Source organism: Prionailurus viverrinus, chromosome B3, assembly GCF_022837055.1.
Source record: "Prionailurus viverrinus isolate Anna chromosome B3, UM_Priviv_1.0, whole genome shotgun sequence".
Taxonomy (NCBI): Eukaryota; Metazoa; Chordata; class Mammalia; order Carnivora; family Felidae; genus Prionailurus; species Prionailurus viverrinus.
In genome coordinates this window covers 102,135,316-102,154,196 of record NC_062566.1, presented here as the reverse complement: position 1 = coordinate 102,154,196, position 18,881 = coordinate 102,135,316, and the positions used below count along the sequence as shown (strand labels likewise).

General features: G+C 39.6%; 1 protein-coding gene across 1 annotated transcript in view; it reads left to right on the top strand.

Annotated features, from left to right (window-relative positions):
* Window positions 1–18,881, top strand: part of CCDC175 (coiled-coil domain containing 175) — a 77,616-nt gene that overhangs the window by 9,179 nt on the left and 49,556 nt on the right. Inside the window, exons 4-8 of the mRNA XM_047862269.1 lie at window positions 1,760–1,895; window positions 5,182–5,410; window positions 10,288–10,410; window positions 13,262–13,371; window positions 16,921–17,002. Coding sequence (XP_047718225.1) covers window positions 1,760–1,895; window positions 5,182–5,410; window positions 10,288–10,410; window positions 13,262–13,371; window positions 16,921–17,002 — 680 coding nt within the window. The remainder of the gene's footprint in view (window positions 1–1,759; window positions 1,896–5,181; window positions 5,411–10,287; window positions 10,411–13,261; window positions 13,372–16,920; window positions 17,003–18,881) is intronic.

The window sequence follows — 18,881 nt, the reverse complement described above, 5'->3', positions numbered from 1 at the left end:
CCATCCCAGACTTACTCTCTGAGAATCTGTATTTCAATAATATCCCCAGGTGATATATATGCCTATTTGAGACTTAAAAGTTCAGGATGCCCTGCTACAATGAGCAAACTTAATAAGTAGCCTTAGAAAAATAACCTCTCTCTCTCAGATGGAGCTACCGGCTAGTTTCTAGAGAATTTATTGGGTGGAAATGGCTAGTCCAGGACCTTCCAAGCAGTGTTAAAAATTTTATTTTTTTGTATTTATATCTATCATGCTTCTGAAGTCTTATGTGATTACACTGATTTGTTATTTATGGATGAATGATCACACAATCACACAAGAATGACACATGAATTAACACATTCAGTTCCCCCCAGAAAGCAGAGCCAGAGGCTTTTACACTGATATTTGGGAGCACCATCCAAAGAGGAGGAGGGCGGGATAAGGAGAGAAAAGCAGGGAGAAGAGAACGCTGATATGGGGTGCAATACCATGCTGACTGCCGCTAAACACAACTAAGTAAGTATAGGAACATGTCCCAAGATACACGTCTACATCTTCTCTGGACTGTCCAGGCACCAGCTCATGTCTGTCATCAGTCTAGTGTTCACCGGCCTCCCACAGTTCAAGTTACACGAGCATGGGTATGCGTGCATAAAAAGTCTCATGGGAGAGGTGACAAGAAGGTCCTAGACCGGAGGTGAGAAGCGGATAGAATAAGCAGGAATGAGGTTCTGCCAGACTGCACCAGTCTGAAGTTGTTCAGAGCCCATAGAAAGCTGGTCACCATAGCGCTGCAGGAATTTTTACCTCAACACCCAGGATTCGTTGTCTCACCACTTCGAAGAATGAAGAGGTGGACGCAAAATGAACAGCATGGAAAAGTTTATTAGACTATAAGATTAGAAAAGAAGAATAGTATGAAAACTTTACATAGTCTTTACAAAGAAGGGACATTTGAAAGTGAAAACTTTACATAGTCTTTACAAAGAAGGGACATTTGAAAGTGAAAACTTTACATAGTCTTTACAAAGAAGGGACATTTGAAAGTGAACGCCTGTGACCACAGGCAAGGGTTCTTGTTTTATAAGGTTCTGGTCAGCCCCCCTTCCCTTCCCCCTTGTTCCTTCTCAGGTCCCATCTTTGTTGGCTTGACAACTCAAGGTGCTGGGTTGCCCATTCCTGACTGTTTGGATTCCATTGTGTGAAGAGTCAGATGGGTCATACTGTCCCTCGTATGACCTAAGATTTATGGTTTAGCTAAGTATTTTGATTGTCAAATTCCGGAGGGGAACCTGAGGGGGAGTAGGTAGTATCTGTTACATTCTTAAGAGGGACCTTACGCCTAAGGGGGTTTGCTCTAGTTAGAAATTCCCAGCATTGTTCCAAAATATGTGTCTTTCCCCATCCAGGGACCCCAGGTCCTAATCCTTTCCTTCTCTGCCTATTTTATCCTATTTTTCCCTATCAATAGCAGCAGATGAAATAAGGGAAATAATTGACAGGTAAGATTGAGAGGACCCAAAGGGGTAAGAGGTGTCTGATACAGGAACATGATTAAAAGAGCATTACAGGAGTGCCTGGGTGGCTCAGTTGGCCAAATGTCCAACTTCGGCTCAGGTCATGATCTCACGGTCCGTGGATTCTCTCTGCCCCTCCCCCACTCACTCCCTGTCTCTGTCTCTCTCAAAAATAAACAAACATTAAAAAAATGGAAAAGTCAGTATGTACAACTGTGCTGTTTCTCAATCTAGTGACATTTCCATTTACTTTTAAGAATGTGTCCGAGATGCCCGCAGATTAAATCTTTTTGAGATAAATCAATTACAAATGGACGTTACAAGGATGAATAATGAAATAGAGTTCCTGAAGAAGAAAATACTTGATCTGAAAACAATTAATGAAACTCTAGGGTATGTATTTTTTTAATTTGGTACATGAGGGAGTTGGGGTCTGTGACTGGAGTGTGAAAATTATCCTAAGGGGTTTGCCTTCTGTTTCTGAACTGGTACAGGGTAAGTAGGAGGTGGGTATCACGTCTAGCAGATGACCCTGACTGCTGAGGGGTGTGTGATGACTGCGCAGAGCTGGGGAGGAGAGCAAAAACTTCTTTCACCACTGCAGTTAGGAGACCCGTAACATTTCAGAGGCCGCCCAGCTTCTCAGCAGCAGCTACTGTGTGTAAGTCATACACGTCCTTGCAAGCCCCCTCCAAACAGGCACACAAAATTTTTGTTGTGATGTTTATTTATTTTTGAGAGAGAGAGAGAGAGACTGAGTGCAAGCGGGGAGGGGCAGAGAGAGAGGGAGAGACACAGAATCTGAAGCAGGTTCCAGGCTCCAAGATGTCAGCAGAGCCTGACGCGGGCTCGAACTCATGAACCGTGAGATCATTACCCAAGCCGAAGTCGGACACTTAACCGACTGAGCCACCCAGGCACCCCATGGTTTCCATTTTAGTAAAATTAAGTTTACAAACTCCAACACTAAAAATAAGTCTTTCTGGGTATTATATATATATAATATATATATATATAATATATATATAATATGTATATATATAATGTATATTATATGTATAATATGTATATATGTATATACATATTACATATATACATATTATACATATAATATATGTATATGTATAATATATGTATATATGTATATGTATAATATGTATATATATATAATACGTTTATCTGTATATATATATAAGATGTATAATTATTATATTTCATATTATATATAATATTATATATATATAAATATCATATTGACCTTGGTATATTGTGGCTAGGTTAGTTTCTTAAAGATATTCAGCCATAAACTACTGGAGGTCTGAGGATGAGATTGGTTCCCAGCAGAGGGTTCTAAATTTTATCTGTAATTAAAGGAGAGATATATAACTCATATATATATAACCGCCTGTCGCTCAGATTCTGACACTTGTTAGTTTCTTTCCTTTATTCTGGAGCTGTGTGCCAGAACTTCACCCCTGTGCACCTCATTTTCTCCATCTGTAAAACGGGGATTACAAGCTTGAATTTATGCAGCTCACGGAGAGAGAGATAGCTTCTAAAAGAAAACCCAACAAAACCTTAAGAACAACTCAGCCTTATGAGCAAATTTACAAGACGAATGCATAGATATCAGAATGTCGGTTTGTTAGACGAAGAAATGTTCAAAGAGCCCTCACGAAAGAGAGAAATCTTCTTGGGAAGCTACAATAATCAGAAAGTTGCTTGGTGCAAAGCATCAGGAATTAGGGGGAGAATTCAAGGTCCAGGATGCCTCTCCCATATTAGGCCTTCAGAGCACCTGTTCTGGGGGACGTTCTATGAAAAAGAAAGTACATGAGAACTTTAACCCCTATTGGGGATTCACAGTGCAGATTTATGTATGGTGCATGCCAGTCACAATCGCCAGTCTGCTGTATGAGTTAGACTACCAATTTCTAAACTAATCACGAGGAAGATAATACCCAAGCTGGAATACTCAAGTCAGTTGGCCAGCACATCACACCTCCATAGACCAGTGATTCTCAAACTTGGGTGTGCATCAGAATCACTTGGGAGTGCTTGTTAAAACACAAATTACTAGAAAGCTCCCAAGTTTCTTATTTAGTAGGTCTAGGGGGTGGGAATAAGAACTTGCATTTCTAGCAAGTTCCCAGGTGATGCTTAGGCTGCTGGTCCTGATCACACTGTGAGAATCACCATTCTAGAGAAATCTTTATAGAAAGGCAAACCATAAGCATAAGGTAGGTTTCTTGATAAGCTAGTGTCCCCAAGGTCCAATCTCGTTGCATCCACTTTTCAAAGAATGATGCGTATCAAGATGCCAACACTCTCTAACAAGCAGTCCTCTCCTGGACAGTCCTCAAAAACTGAAAGCTCTTTGGGTGGGTTTTTCCTTAGGTCCTGTGTTTAGTTTGGGTGCTGTCTTCTCAACCCATCTCAATACACCTAGGTTTTTTTTTTTTTTTATTTGACTTGTTTTGCTTTGCTCCTTAGGTTGATTCATTCTTAGAAGGAATCCTCTGCTAGACCCACAAAACACCCATTATCTTACCCTCTCTACTCTAGGCTTTTTATTGCATTTCCATGGTAGAATTGACTTCTGGAAAATAAACTTACCAACAACCTGTTTCCATTTTCCTGAGCCTTTGCACACAATCCCCCTGAACTAAAGTCTTTAGCCCTGGGGACTAGAGAGAGGAAAAAAGTCTTTACATTTTAGGAGTTTTAAAAAAGGAAAATATAGAAATGGTGCCAATTGTCCCTCCTTCAAGTCCTGTATTGTCAGTTCTGGGGTAGGTGTTTCTCACAATCATTTTTTTTAAGTTATTTATTTATTTTGAGAGAGATGGAGAGAGTGCAAGCAGGGAGGGGCAGAAAGAGAGGGAGAATCTCAAACAGGCTCCTTGCTATCAGCGTAGAGCCTGACGTGGGGCTTGAACTCAAAACTGAGATCATGACCTGAGCTGAAAGCATGATTTGAATGCTCAACTGACTGAGCCACCCAGGGGCTCCTCTCACAATCTTAAGGTCTTTCTCAGATGGATGTGGCCAGAAAGAGATATGTGAGGTTAATGTCTCTTCTTGAACTCAGGTTTGGCTGCAGCTCGGAGAGGGTAAGAGCATTCAAATTAGTTTTCAAGCTTCTTCTGAACACTCAAGATAGACTTTCCTCTCTCGTCTCTGACTCCTGTCTGTCAGAGGAAGGCTCGCTTTCTCCCGGGTCCTCCGTGCAGGACAATGGCGTAAGAAGGTGGCTGGAGGGGATGGTGAGAGGTTTATCTTCCTTTGACTTAACTGGATGTCTCGGGGTAAGATAGTTATGGCAATGCTACATATCAAGCCATTTGGTCAGATTCCATTCATCTGTTCAAAACTGTTTTTGAATCTCTGTACACTTGAAATGAAAATAACCCATAGTTATTTCCTGGTATGTAGGGGTGGGGGTGGGGGGTGAGGTAGGACCACATGACATTTCTGCAGCGGTAAACAGTTGCAAGATTTACATTTGTCTTGCTCCCTTTATCCTCCTCTCAACCAAGTTTAGGTAGTCACAAATACACCTCTAAAATAAGCCTGCCTTACAATTTCCCTCTCTGTGGTGGTCATCTCAGCAAACAGACTTTAAATTCCTTTCCTCAAAGCCGTACGTTTGGGGCCATGCATAGTTCTTTCCTCCTAGTGAGCAGCAAGAGGAGCTGGCGAGGAGGCACGAAAAGTTGGTGCTGTCACTCAACCACACGATGGAAGAAAAAGCTGCTGTCACTGTTTACATCAATGAGACTTACACCAAAATAAACTCAGAGAAAAAAGAGTTAGAATTCCAAAACCAACGTCTCAAAGAAATACAGGAACAAATGGAAAAAGAAAAAGCGAAATATTTGGCAAGAAAACAAAAATTGAATCAAGAGGTAAGTGACGCCATTTCCTTTTTTAAAAAAATACAGAATTGTACAGAATCGCAGGCAGGAAAGGGGAAATCATTTACGTGTTCTCAAGGCTAGTAAGCGTTCTGTGTGGTATCTGCTGTGAACACTGGGATGGGAGTAGAGCAGAGACCCAAGCACAATGGAGCCCCTTGGGGAAGACACTGACGTGTCATAGCATCTCAGCTCATGGGAAAGATTATGAGTGACAGGATTTGTAACACTGGGGTGGCCCCTTGCTCATATGCGGCCCTATAGGGACAAGGAGTTTGTCTCCATGGCATCTCGTTGCTTCTGACTGTTCTGAGGCCATGTCTGTATGGACAGGACTGGGGAGGGAGTTCAGCCCTGACGGAGGCTTCAGCTCCTACTGAATGAATCTGAGCACAGCAGCCTGCAGAGGGGCGAGGCAGAACCCAGGGCTCCAGCAGAAAAGAGTATTTTGAAGGGCACCTGGGTGGTGGCTCTGTCGGTTAAGCACAGACTTCAGCTTAGGTCATGATCTCATGGTTCACGAGTTTGAGCCCTGCGTCAGGCTCTGGGCTGACGGTTCAGAGCCTTGCCTGCTTTGGATTCTGTATTTCCCTCTCTCTGCCTCTCCTGCTCACGCCGTCTTTCTCTTAAATAAATATTAAAAAAAATTTTTTTAAGAGAATTTTGAGATTAGCAGTATTGGGAGGGTGGAGTGAGAATAACTATTGCATTTTGTTGTCTGCTAGACTGTGTTAATTAAAATTCACCATCAGAATGGCTTGTGATCGTTCCTTTCTGTTCTGCTCCAGTTACCCCAGGAGAGGCAGGCCTATCTCTATAGGAAGTGTTCTAGTAGTCGTTCTTATCCCCCAGGTGTGGCCGCCTAGCTCCTGATGAGAATTGCTGTTGAGTTCCTGCCTCTTCCCTGTGCATCATGGGAACGGGCATAACTTAATGCAGAAAATTGGCCAGGGCTCACAGCCCTGCTGGAAGGAAGGTTGGAAGATTTGTTAAATTGCCTTTCTTGAGTCTTAGTTAAAATTTAGTGGAATACATTCTGGCAGTGGCCAACATATGGTTCTTACAGTGACGATTCTCTGATAAGACTTGGACTATTGGGGCACCCGGGTGGCTCAGTCGGTTAAGCGTCCGACTTCCCCTGGGGTCATGATCTCGCGGTTTGTTAGTTCGAGCCTCGTGTGGGGCTCTGTGCTGACAGCTTGGAGACTGGAGCCTGCTTCGGATTCTGTGTCTTCCTCTCTCTGCCCCTCTCCTGCTTGTGCTCTCTCTCTGTCTCTCAAAAAATGAATAAATGTAAAAAAAAAAAAAAAAAGACTTGGACTATTCATGAATTCCAATCAGGTCTTAGCTTCTTTATCCTTCAAAACACCTATATCTTCAGAAATAGTTTTACACTAAAACCATGGATTTTCTCAACTATAGACAGGTTAGCACTTGTCATCTTTGGAATGGGCACTTTTTGGAGTAGCTGGCAAGGAGTCTTTCTGGCAGTCTATAGCTGCTAAACAGAATTTGTAAAAGCTGAGTTCCCTGGATCTTTTTAGGCTCCATGGGGCAGGGATTGTGGCTTTAATTCACTGCTGTATCCAAGCACCACACGCATGATAGGCACTCTATAATATGTATTGAATGAATGAGTTTCTAACTTCCTTTTCAGCCTTAAGGGGAAGTGTTTCCACCTTCCTGTTCTTTTTTTTTTTTAATGTTTATTCATTTTTGAGAGGGAGACAGAGACACAGACAGACAGACACAGTGGGGGAGGGGCAGAGAGAGAGGGAGACCCAGAATCCGAAGCAGGCTCCAGGCTCTGAGCCTTCAGCACAGAGCCCAACTCAGGGATCAAACTCACTAACCGTGAGATCATGACCTGAGCTGAAGTCAGATGCTCAATTGACCGAGCTACCCAGGTGCCTCCCTTCTTGTTCTTTAATGTAAATGCTAAAACACAAGAAAGGAAACCCAGGGGGGCTTCAGTTAGGGAATTTGCAAGCATGACACATTGTTCTTCCATATGTTACTAGTCTTTCTCAGAGATCCACACACTTTTTCTGAAAAGGGCCAGATAGGAAATATTTAGAGCTTTGTGGGCCCTCTCTGTCACGACTACTCAACTCTGCTATTTTAGCATGAAAGGAACGGTACTTAAATGACTGAGAGCAGTTTTACAACAACAGGTTGCTAGATTTGGGGTTCACTACTAGAAGTTTGCCTACCTTTGGTCTATCTCCCTGGAAAAGGGCACCAGTTAAGATACTTTCAGATGCAGGGACACCTGCGTGGCTCCATTGGTTAAGCATTGACTCTTGATTTCAGCTCAGGTCATGATCTCCAAGTTTGTGAGTTCGAGCCTCACATCTGGCTCTGTGCTGACAGCATGGAGCCTGCTTCAGATTTTCTCTCTCCCTCTCTTTTTCTGCTTGCCCCTCTTCCGCTCTCTCTCTCTCTCTCTCAAAATAAGTAAATAGACATTTAAAAAAGATACTTTCAGATGCAAATAGCAGAAGCCCTAACTCAAATCTGTCTTAAATAGAACAATTTATTATCTCACACAGTAGGAATTCCCAAGGTAGAGGGCAGCCTCCAAGACTAGTTAATTTAGTGGCTCATCCCTCCTCTCCTCCATCCCTCATCTTAAGGCTGGCTGTGTTTGTGGTCATAAGATGGCCGCCAATAACAACTGGGTTGTATGCTTCCTTATTCAAGTAGAAACAGGAAAATCTTCTCCAACCAAAGACCATAAGTCTTCTTAAAGAATTTTTTTTTCAACATTTTTTATTTATTTTTGGGACAGAGAGAGACAGAGCATGAACGGGGGAGGGGCAGAGAGAGAGGGAGACACAGAATCAGAAACAGGCTCCAGGCTCCAAGCCATCAGCCCAGAGCCTGACGCGGGGCTCGAACTCACGGACCGCAAGATCATGACCTGGCTGAAGTCGGACGCTTAACCGACTGCGCCACCCAGGCGCCCCAAGACCATAAGTCTTCTTGCTGTGTCTGATCTGGCCAGGTCATGACAGCACCCACCCCTCGAACAATAATGGATCCTAAGGGAGTGCCGTGTGCCAGTGGGATAGACCAAGTGGGGTGGATATTATGGAGTCAACCACCATTGTTCACTAAAGGCACATGATAGGCCATGGTAACAACCTGTTAACTTCCTTTACTTCCTACAAGAAAGGAAAAACTATTAAAGCTGTCAGAGTCTACAAATCATAAGCTCTCCCCTTACACAAAACAAAATATTTTTTGCCAATACTGTTTCTGAGATTGCAAGACCTTGGGAGAAGGCCTAGGCCAAAGAATAAACACAGAATTCCAATTTTCAACAAAATGTATTAGTCACAAGGTTCCATTCATATGCACCTGTGCCCTGGTGCTGAGATAATTGACAATGGTCATGTTCATTCACAAGACACTTTGGGTGCAATGGCTGATAGCTTTGACAGAAAGCCACCCAAACATACATTGTCATAACTCTTTAATACAGAGTTGAATATGCCTTCTCAGGCCTCACGACTCAGTTAGTTACCTTGTTCTTGATAATTCATTTTGCCAAAAAAATGCATTGATATATATATTTTTTTAATTTTATTTTTTATTTTTTAAAATTTACATCCAAATTAGCATATAGTGCAACAATGACTTCAGGAGTAGATGCCTTAGTGCCCCTTACCCATTTAGCCCACGCCCCCCCCATACAACCCCTCCAGTAACCCTCAGTTTGTTCTCCATATTTATGTTATGTCTCCATATTTATGTTCTCCATATCTGTTTTGTCCCCTTCCCTATTTTTATATTATTTCTGTTTCCCTTATGTTCATCTGTTTAGTCTCTTAAAGTCCTCATATGAGTGAAGTCATATGGCTTTTGTCTTTCTCTGACTAATTTCATTTAGCATAACACCCTCCATTTCCATCCACGTAGTTGCAAATGGCAAGATTTCATTCTTTTTGATTGCCGAGTAATACTCCATTGTGTGTGTGTATGTGTATATATATACACATCTTCTTTATCCATTCATCCATCGATGGACATTTGGGCTCTTTCCATACTTTGGCTACTGTTGATAGTGCTGCTATAAACATGGGGGTGCATGTGTCCCTTCGAAACAGCACACCTGTAATCCCTTGGATAAATGCCTAGTAGTGCAATTTCTGGGTCACAGGGTAGTTCTATTTTTAGTTTCTTGAGGAACCTCCATACTGTTTGCCGGAGTGGCTGCACCAGCTTGCTTTCCCAGCATTGATATATTTGATTTTGATAAGAAGATGACTTACTTCATTGGGTCTGACAAGTAATCAGAATATGTTTCATCTTCGTAAAATGGTAAGATGTTGTCCAAGACTGCGTGCTGCCCAGTCTCCAGTGATTTTGTTGACTCTATTTTTAGCCTGCTTTCTTTCCCATTAAAAAAAAAAGCGAATTCAGGTATCCAGGCAGTTCTTCATTTTCTTTCTTTGACTTTCCTGACCTCATTAGCTCACTATAAATCTGGTGACCATTGGTAAGGTGTTTTACTAGCAAATTGCTACAATGGCTGTTGCTTTTATAATTTGCTATTAATGATCATTGTCTTATTACTCTTATAAGTTTACTGTTTCGATATTTATGATTACAGTTACTTGTAGTTCAGTATTCTTCCTGTGATGTTGCAAAACAAGCAAACCCTGGGTTGGTTTCTTTTCTTTTCTTTTTTTTTTTTTTTTTTGGTTTGGTGTGTGTGTGTGTGCGTGCATTTTGTTGTTGTTGATAGACTGCCTGTGGTATACTTAGATTGAGTATGAATTAGGTTGACAAAATAAAAAGATTGTCTAAACTTTGTTGTTCTCATAAGCTTTTTGACTGGCTTGTTCTGTATATCACTACAGATTGAGGAATATAAAAAACTCTGTGAATTGAAGAGAAAGGATACTTATCAAAAGAAGAAAGAATTGGATACATTAAAACTTAAAGTGTCAAAAATGAGAGAAACAGTTAGTACCAGGACAGTGGTAAGAAAGAATAAACTATGTCTCTCCAGGCCTGTCCAGGGCACCTTGATATATATATACACTGTCTTAAATATAACCAGCAGCAGGTGCTTTTTTAAAGGAGCTGATTTTAATCTATCTGCATGCCATTGTGAGAGAATGTTTTCGGCGTGCTAAGGTTTTCTGACACTTTATTTAAAATGGTATAGTGCGATTGTGTTTTTTCTTTGGGAATATGGTCAGAAGAAGGAAGCTTGAATTACCTCAGGTACAAATTGCATTCGACGGACCAGAATACTGTAAAAATGGGTTTTTAAAATGCACACAGAACTGACCAGGTGCATACAGAACCATATATAACATCTCCATGAGATTGTTTTATTTTACATAACAAAATGAATAGCCATGGGCACATTCCTTAATTCTGAATGTGTGATAATAAAACAGCTTAGGCTTTTGATTTATATTGGCTACAGGAGCATTAATGTGGAAAGGGGACTATTCGTATGAAGTAGAAAATACTTCAGAGCTCTGTGCTTCTATTTTTTAAAATTGATAACATTGATTGAAAACCAGCCCTCATGTTTTGTGAGGATTATCCTTATTTTAAAGATAAGAAAACTGAAGCTTATTCAGATGGTTCTAATGGAAGAGGGTAATGATAATACCCCTTCTGTGTTAATTAAAACAGAAATGCCTGCTAATCTTCTATTGCAGTTAGTTGAATTAACGAGTCTTTGGTGTATTTCTTCTATCTGTATTGAGAATTACATGTAAAACTATATGGGGCAACAGTCATCACATTTCTTACCAGAAACATCACACTTCTCATCAGAATACTCAGCTACTTCCCTTAGGCTTTTTATAGAGTGGTTCTGATCATTCTGATCATCTTAGTTACAGTGTGTCTATTATGATATCCAATTACAGAATATTAGTAGAATCAAAATTTCTCCCGAGTATGTGTATTTAAGGTCATTGGAGTGCCTGGGTAGCTCAGTCAGTTAAGCCTCCAAATCTTGATTTTGGCATAGGTCACGATCCCAGGGTCATGGGATTGGGTCCAGGTCATTAGGCTGCGTGCTGGGCGTGGAGGCTTCTTAGGAGTCTCTCTCCCCCCTTCTGCCTCTCCCCCACTCTTGCATGCAGGTGCAATAAATAAATCAGTAGATAGATAAATAATCATTATCTGTTTTTCAAGTATCTGTATAGTAAGCAAGCATGCGTGAGGTTAGATTCAAAGGAGAACAGAAGGGTCATATCAGATAGACTTTATCTGCAGGCCCAAGCTCCTGCCTTTGTTTGGGTCTCATAGGTCATGAGTCAGGTACTCCATCAACCCAGCTTGGGAAGACACAGTATATATTCCTTCACCTGCACTCCAAAGATCTCTAAGACCAAATTATGCAAGACTAGAAGATGGCAAGGATAAACTCACCTCCAGCATCATCGCCACCTCCCATAAGCCAACATGCCCACCCTAACTCCACTTTACTGCAGGAGAATAGTGTTTAAAGCACAAACTTGAGTGTCACAGAGACCTGGGGTTCACATTTTTAACTCTATCAACCTGAAGTTTCCGCACCTATAAAATGGGGTGATAATACTGCCTACTTCAAAGGGCTAGAAGCTCAAGTGAGGTCATGCCCATAAGACTTTTAGCTGAGTGCTTTGTATTTGGTAAAGGTGGTTATTGGGGTTGTTACTCTCACCATCCATGATTAGAAAGCAGGGTTTGGCTGTGGACTGAGACAACAGGAAATTCCAGGTTAATCTTCCAGGGGTGTCTTCATTTTAGATGACTCTGCAGCCCGGTCAAGCTGAGGTGATGTTGCCAGAAAAGAATAATGGTTTGTGATTCTTGAGGTGGCCTACATGCCCAGGGCAGGGGGGACTGAAGGCGAGAGGTGACCGATGAGAGGCCTCAATGGGCCTTCAGCACACAGCCACTAATCCTCATGATCGGTCACAGTCCTTTAGACATTGTGCTCATGTTCGACTTCAGACCCTTGTTAACTCTGAAACTAGTTATTGCCCAGAAGTTGAGTCATATGGGTGCTTCAGAGAAAGAAAGAGTTGAGGGGAGCTTTCGTGCACCTGTCCAGGAGGAATGAGAGCACCTGTGTTCCCCACCGATGTTTCTCTGACTCCACACTGATGTGCAGGGTTAGATACCATTAATCTGCCTGTGGTGACTCCATGCCAGGGAGCAGTGGAATTTGATGAACTTTCTCTCCCTTCCATTTCTCCCTCACAGCTGTAGTGCAGACCCAAGGCTCTAATTTGTTTGCCACCCCCTTTCTTTATCCCAAAACCGCATTGTTAACACATGTGCCACTTGGAGTTTTCTCTATTCATATTTCATTCTTTTAAATGATGTTAATATTCTACCACAGCACCCAGCTGTTACATTTCCAAAATACTGATTAATATTAAGAAAACTTCTCTTACCTGAGCATATTTGTCAGTTAAGGTAATTTGTTTTTACTTTTTTTTTTTTTTCATAATATTCTAATGTCCTGGAATATTTTGAAAATGATTATGAAAATACAGATTTGTTTAGACTTGTTTTAAAAGGTAGCCAAAATGAATTCATGTCTTAAAAGTTGTTTTTATAGTTTTCATATTCTTGTTGCTATATTTGGTTGCTCTCTTTCCAAAATTGTAGGGTTTTTTTTCTGATGATTTCAGAATTATTTCCGTCCAAGTTTGTTCTATGAATAAATAAATTTAATGATTGCTTTTTATCTTAGCTAAAGGTACCCCCAATGTAAAAGTTGAATAAGTGATACATGAATATTTAGTGAATTGAACACTTCCATGAATCATTTGGTGACAATTGAATACCATAATTTTATTGAATTATCAATAGGTTCTTAGTGATCACAATTTAGAGATAGCACAACTACAAGAATCAATAAGGCATTGGGAACAAGAGATTGAAGAAATGAAGAAATCCTGTAAGATCCTGGAGGATAAAATGTAAGTTCAACGCTTTATTTTTACTAAAACGTTTCTAGATGTTATATTTTTTCATTAAAAATTTTTTTTAATATTAGATTGAGAACTATATTCTCTTAATTTACTAAAATTTGCAATTGTCAGCTTTATAAAACCACCTCTTCGTTTGGAAATTAACCAGTCTTCCACATGATCAAGAGAAAAAATTGAGGGGGATACAATCCTGTATGAATTGTCCCCACTTTAGTTCCTGATTCCCTACAAACAAATATGCCCCCAGGGGAAGGCATTAGTGGAACCTCCTGTAGGTTCACCTACCCTTGCTATGATAGTTGTGGTTCTTAGTCAAGGGGGACTTACAGAACTTATTGAAAAAAATACAAGGATATTTCAGGGCAAAACCCATGGGACTAGAACCATAAACTTAAGGAAATCTGTCCATCCCAAGGAACAGTCTCTGCTTCCTTTTGGAAACCATGTTTCATTCTCTATCTACATACTATGTTCTCTCCTTGGGGAGCCCATGGCTAAACATGGCCATTCCAAACCCTCAAAGGTTACCTGTCACAGGTCCATCTATCTTTAGAGATTGGCCCACAGACTTCTCCCAGGAGAATTCCCAGATTTTTCCCATCAGAAGGTGTTTGGCTCAGCTCTGACCAGGAAGAGTGGGGTCTTGTAGTACAAATATGGCTTCCAGGCCTTCCCCTAGATTCTGCTGGCAGTTTAAAAGACAAATTTTGGACTTAGTAGGTTCCCCAAAAGGCAAGTAACTTCCCATGTGTAATCTCATTATAATATAGCTTATTTCTATGTAGGATTAAATGTTGTGTGGTTTATATGTTTCCTAAAACAGCGGTTGCCAACAGTACAGTGCTATTCTACCATCATCAGGCCATAAAATAGGCAATAATCTTTGCACTCAGTACCAGATTTAAAAATATAAAATCTTGGGGCGCCTGGCTGGTTCAGTCAGTGGAGCCTGTGACTCTTGATCTTGGGGTTGTGAGTTTGAGTCCATGTTGGGCAAAGAGTTTACTTAAAAATAAATAATTTTTTAAAAAGAAGTATAAAAGTTCAAGTCTACAACTAAAACTCAGAATAAAAAAATCTTTTTCTTTGAAAATGGTTCAATAGTTTTAGTTCATGCATATTTTGAAGAAAAACTAGGCAAATAATCATAGAGGAAGATACAGATCAGGTCTTCAGTTATTTCTAGGAGTTATGATTTAAAAACTTGCTATACTGATGAAGTTTTATTGATAAGTAGTCTTCATGTTAGCTAATTTGTTTTAAATATACATTTAAGAATGAAATGGGGATTCATTGATCTTCTACTTTTAATGGCTCATCATTTTTTTTTTTATCCCAGCTTTTCAAGAGTTTTCATTCATATGGAATCTCTGTGAGGAAAAGTGCATTTGGTTAATTTGGTGATTGAAGATTTCAGTTACCCCCTTTGTTACTAATAAAACTATACCTTTTTTCTTTACTACCGAGCAAATTAAAAGAAAATTCTTACGTTCTTTCTGTTTTCTCCTTTAGTTCATTTACTCAATTTATGGAAGTGAGAAAAGGCACCTAAATCTTGGCTGGTAGATTTGAAGAGTCAAACAGTGTTGTTTTATAATAGTCTATAAGATTCTTTAAGAATAAATTATACAATAAACTAAAATAATTTGCACCAACTCATCTTCCTATTAATCAATAAACTTTATTTTCCCCCCATAAAGTCTTTAATTTCCAAACTTGTTACATGTTTTGAGGTCCAAATATTGAGGAAAAACAAATCACTCAAACATGAGTTAAAATTCTGTGTGTGGACAGTTGAGAGAACATAAATGCTCCACAAGTCCACAGGAAGCATTGATAGTTTAAACCTTATTCATTATTATTATTGATGTCCAGCATGATGTGTTTGCATAATAAAGGCAAATCCTGTGCCTACATTTCTAACCGAGTATGGTCTTTCTTCACCATTCAGCTAGTTTTCAGCACACAGGAAGTTGGAAACTAAATGTTGTATATAAATGGTATCCAATTTGTGACCCTGAGTATACACTTACCATTGCAGTGTAGAAGGCTATGAAAATTATAGATGCTTTTTTAGAAGGGTTGAAATGACTTCAATATTTTCCTGATTACTGATGACCTGTACCACCAAATGTTAATGATTTAGCCTATTCCTTAAAGTTCTTGAATTCTTAATGGAATTTGACACATTTCCACCTTCTTGAAATACTTTCTTCCCTTGGCCTCCCAAACATCGTATTTTCTTATGTCACTCACTAAACTGCCCCTTTTTAGGGCCCTTTATTTGTTCCAGTTCTTCTCTCTGGCTCTAAATTTTGGAGTTCTCAGCCCTTCTCTTCATACTCTCCATACATGATTTGATCCAGTCTTAGGGTGTTATATACCTTCTGTACCCCAATGACTCCCAAAATAAATATCCAGCACAGAGTTCTAAATGCATATTTGACCTCTCCGGCATATTTGACCTCTCCGTTTGAAGGATATCTGTTAGATATCTCAAATATAACACGTCCTAAACGGAACTCTTAATTTCCCACCTCCTGGAAACAGCTCTTCCGTCAGTCTTCCATATCGCCATTTACTTAGTTACTCTAGCCAAAAACCTAGGAATCATGCATCAATCCTGTTTTTCTCACTACCTAACCCTAACCCAACCTCCAGCCAAAGCCAAAGGCAGATCCAACTATTTCTCACTACTTTCACCACTTCAACTTTAGTCTGAACCACCGTTTTCTCTTCTTGACCACTGCTGTAGCCTTCTACATAGTCTGTCTTCCTGTATTGTTGTCTTTCTCCATTAAGTAGCCACAGTCATCTTTACAAGATGTAAATCAGTTCATGTCTCTCCTCTGCTTAAATTCTCCCCTGGTTCCCTTCACAATGATATCTGAACTTCTCCTTTGTCCTTGAGACCCTACGTGATCTAGTCTCTGTCTGCCTCCCCAACTTTCTCATAATTGTCTCTTCACCAAATACCCAAAACTCGTTCTTGCCTCAAGATATTATCACTGACTGATCCTTCTACACGAAAAGCTCTTTCTTCAGATCTTCACCTATCTGGCTCCTTTTCATCATTCAGGTCTTTCACAGATCATCTCAAGAAGCCTTGCATTACCACCTATCTACAATAATACCCTCACTCTCAGGATTTCTCTGTCCTTCACCCTACTTTGTGTTCTTTAAAGCACTTAACACTATCTGAAATAATAATAATTGTTATTATTGTTATTTTGATAACTTGCTTATATTCTACTTCACTAGAGTGTAATTTCCATGAGGGCAGGGACTTCACCTGTGCTGTATCTCTAGTACCTATAATACCTGCAGAGGACAAGTGTTTAATAATTACTTCTTAATAAATAAAGGAAGTATTAATTCATCAAACAAGTAAAAAAATTTTTGCTTAGTTTTGCGAATATACCCATAAATATGTTGTATAGGAAGATGGGGACTGGAAGTTTCTGGAGTCATAAATAAATGTGGCTTTACTGGAAAACATGCCCTAATATGAATCTGTTTGGCTTCCTTTGATCATAGGCATTTTTTTACGAATAACAAGGAAAAACTGGAAGATTCATCTAGTGTTGAAAAAGATGAAATTTTGCAGAAGATAAAGCAGGTAGGAAGATGGAAATTACGCCTTTTAGATTATTATTCGTTTTTATTTTTAGTTAATATTTTAAATATATTTGAGAAATGTGAAACTTTCCAAAAGTAGATTTTTCATGATATAATAATGATAATATAATAATATATATTATACTATATATTATGTATTATATATATAATATATAATAATCATGATCATTTGCAGTAATTGATTTAAAGATTTTTATTCCCTCCCCAAATATTTTAAATATATGAAAGAGCAAATGTTGTCTATGTGAAAGTGAATCTTTGTTTGGTAACTTTTCATGTGGCTATGGTTATAATACGTTAGAAATATCCAGATCAATGGGTATTTTTCATCCGAATTATTTAGAAAAAAATGGGACCCTCTTGCTGTTGTGTGGTACCTGTAAAGTCTAGCAACCCATACTGTGCTTAGTAAGCAGTGAAATATTTGAGTCAGATTAGCATCCAGGAGAATTCTCTAGACATTTTAAATTTTGGTTAAAAGAAATATCATAAGTACTTAACTACGGGTATAAACCAAAATTTATCCACAAGGTTTTCACTAAAGCATTCCTTATAATAATTGAAAAATTAGGGGGAAGATACAATTAAAGTCCAACAAAAGGGCCTTGATTAAGTAATAGCTCATAATATATTATTGTGTGACAAATAGAATATAAAACAGTACACTGTGGATCTCTTCCATAAGAATGATTTGAACCGGTTACATTCTTTCCATTTGGTTATGAGCTAATGGCATTAGGGACGGCTTCCCTCCAGGTTAGACCTACTCTGCTTCTTTAGTTGTGAAGATTCTGAAAGACAGAAACTAGACAAGGTTGGTAGGTTGGCTGGGTGGTCAGTTGGTTGGTTTTTAAAGTTGTCTTTCATTCTCTGGGCAAAGGATTTCTTTTTCCTTTCCGTTTATTTCCTGAAGCTGCCAGGCAGGCTTCAGATGATAGCTCCGTAGTTTGCAGGCCCCCAACTGTCTGGAAAATCCAGGACCCCTCCACTGGCATGGCTTACTTGCTCAAAGGGCAAATGCAAAGGGGTTTCGCTTTAATTCATAGCCGTCAGCCAAATTCCATGAGTTCAAGTCAGTGACTGCTTCAAAGGGATCAGGGCTCTGACCCATTTACTATTTCCACTGGACTCTTGGTGGCAGCCAATCTTAATTCTCATGAGGTGTAGGAGACAAGTTCAGTGATGAACTTCTATTCTAACTTTATTTTAATTTTTTTTATTACAAGATATTACACACAGAACAGTACACACACTATAAATGTACAATCCTTATGTACATACATATCTTTTGATGGGTATAATTTATTAGTTGCAATGAAGTACAGTTTATCAATCTTTTCCTTTTTGGTTTTTATGTCCTTTGTCATGAAGATATTTTTTCATGATCTTCTAGAAGATTTATTGTTTTCCCTTTCACATTTAGGACTACAAGCCATCTGGAATTTGTGTGTGTGTGTGTGTGTGTGTGTGTGTGTGTGTGTGTGCGCGCGCGCACGCGTGTGCGCATGCTGTGAGATGGTGGTCAAGGTTCATATTTTTTCATAAGATTATCTAGCACCATTTAATGAAAAGAACATCTTTTCCTGCACTATAATGGTAAGTTTGTCATAAATCAGCGGCAGATCATAAATACATTGTAAATATGTGTGTAGATCTGTGGGCTCTCTATTGTGTTCCTTTGGGCTTGTCTCCCCTCACATTAAAACCAGACTTTCTTAATTAGCAGCTTTTAACATAAGCCTTTATAGTTAGCAGTATAAATCCTTCCACTTTGCTCTTCAAGATTGCTTTCACTGTTCTCGGCCCTTTGAATTTCTGTCAGTCTGTCAAGTCCTGCCAAAAAAACCTGTTTGCATTTG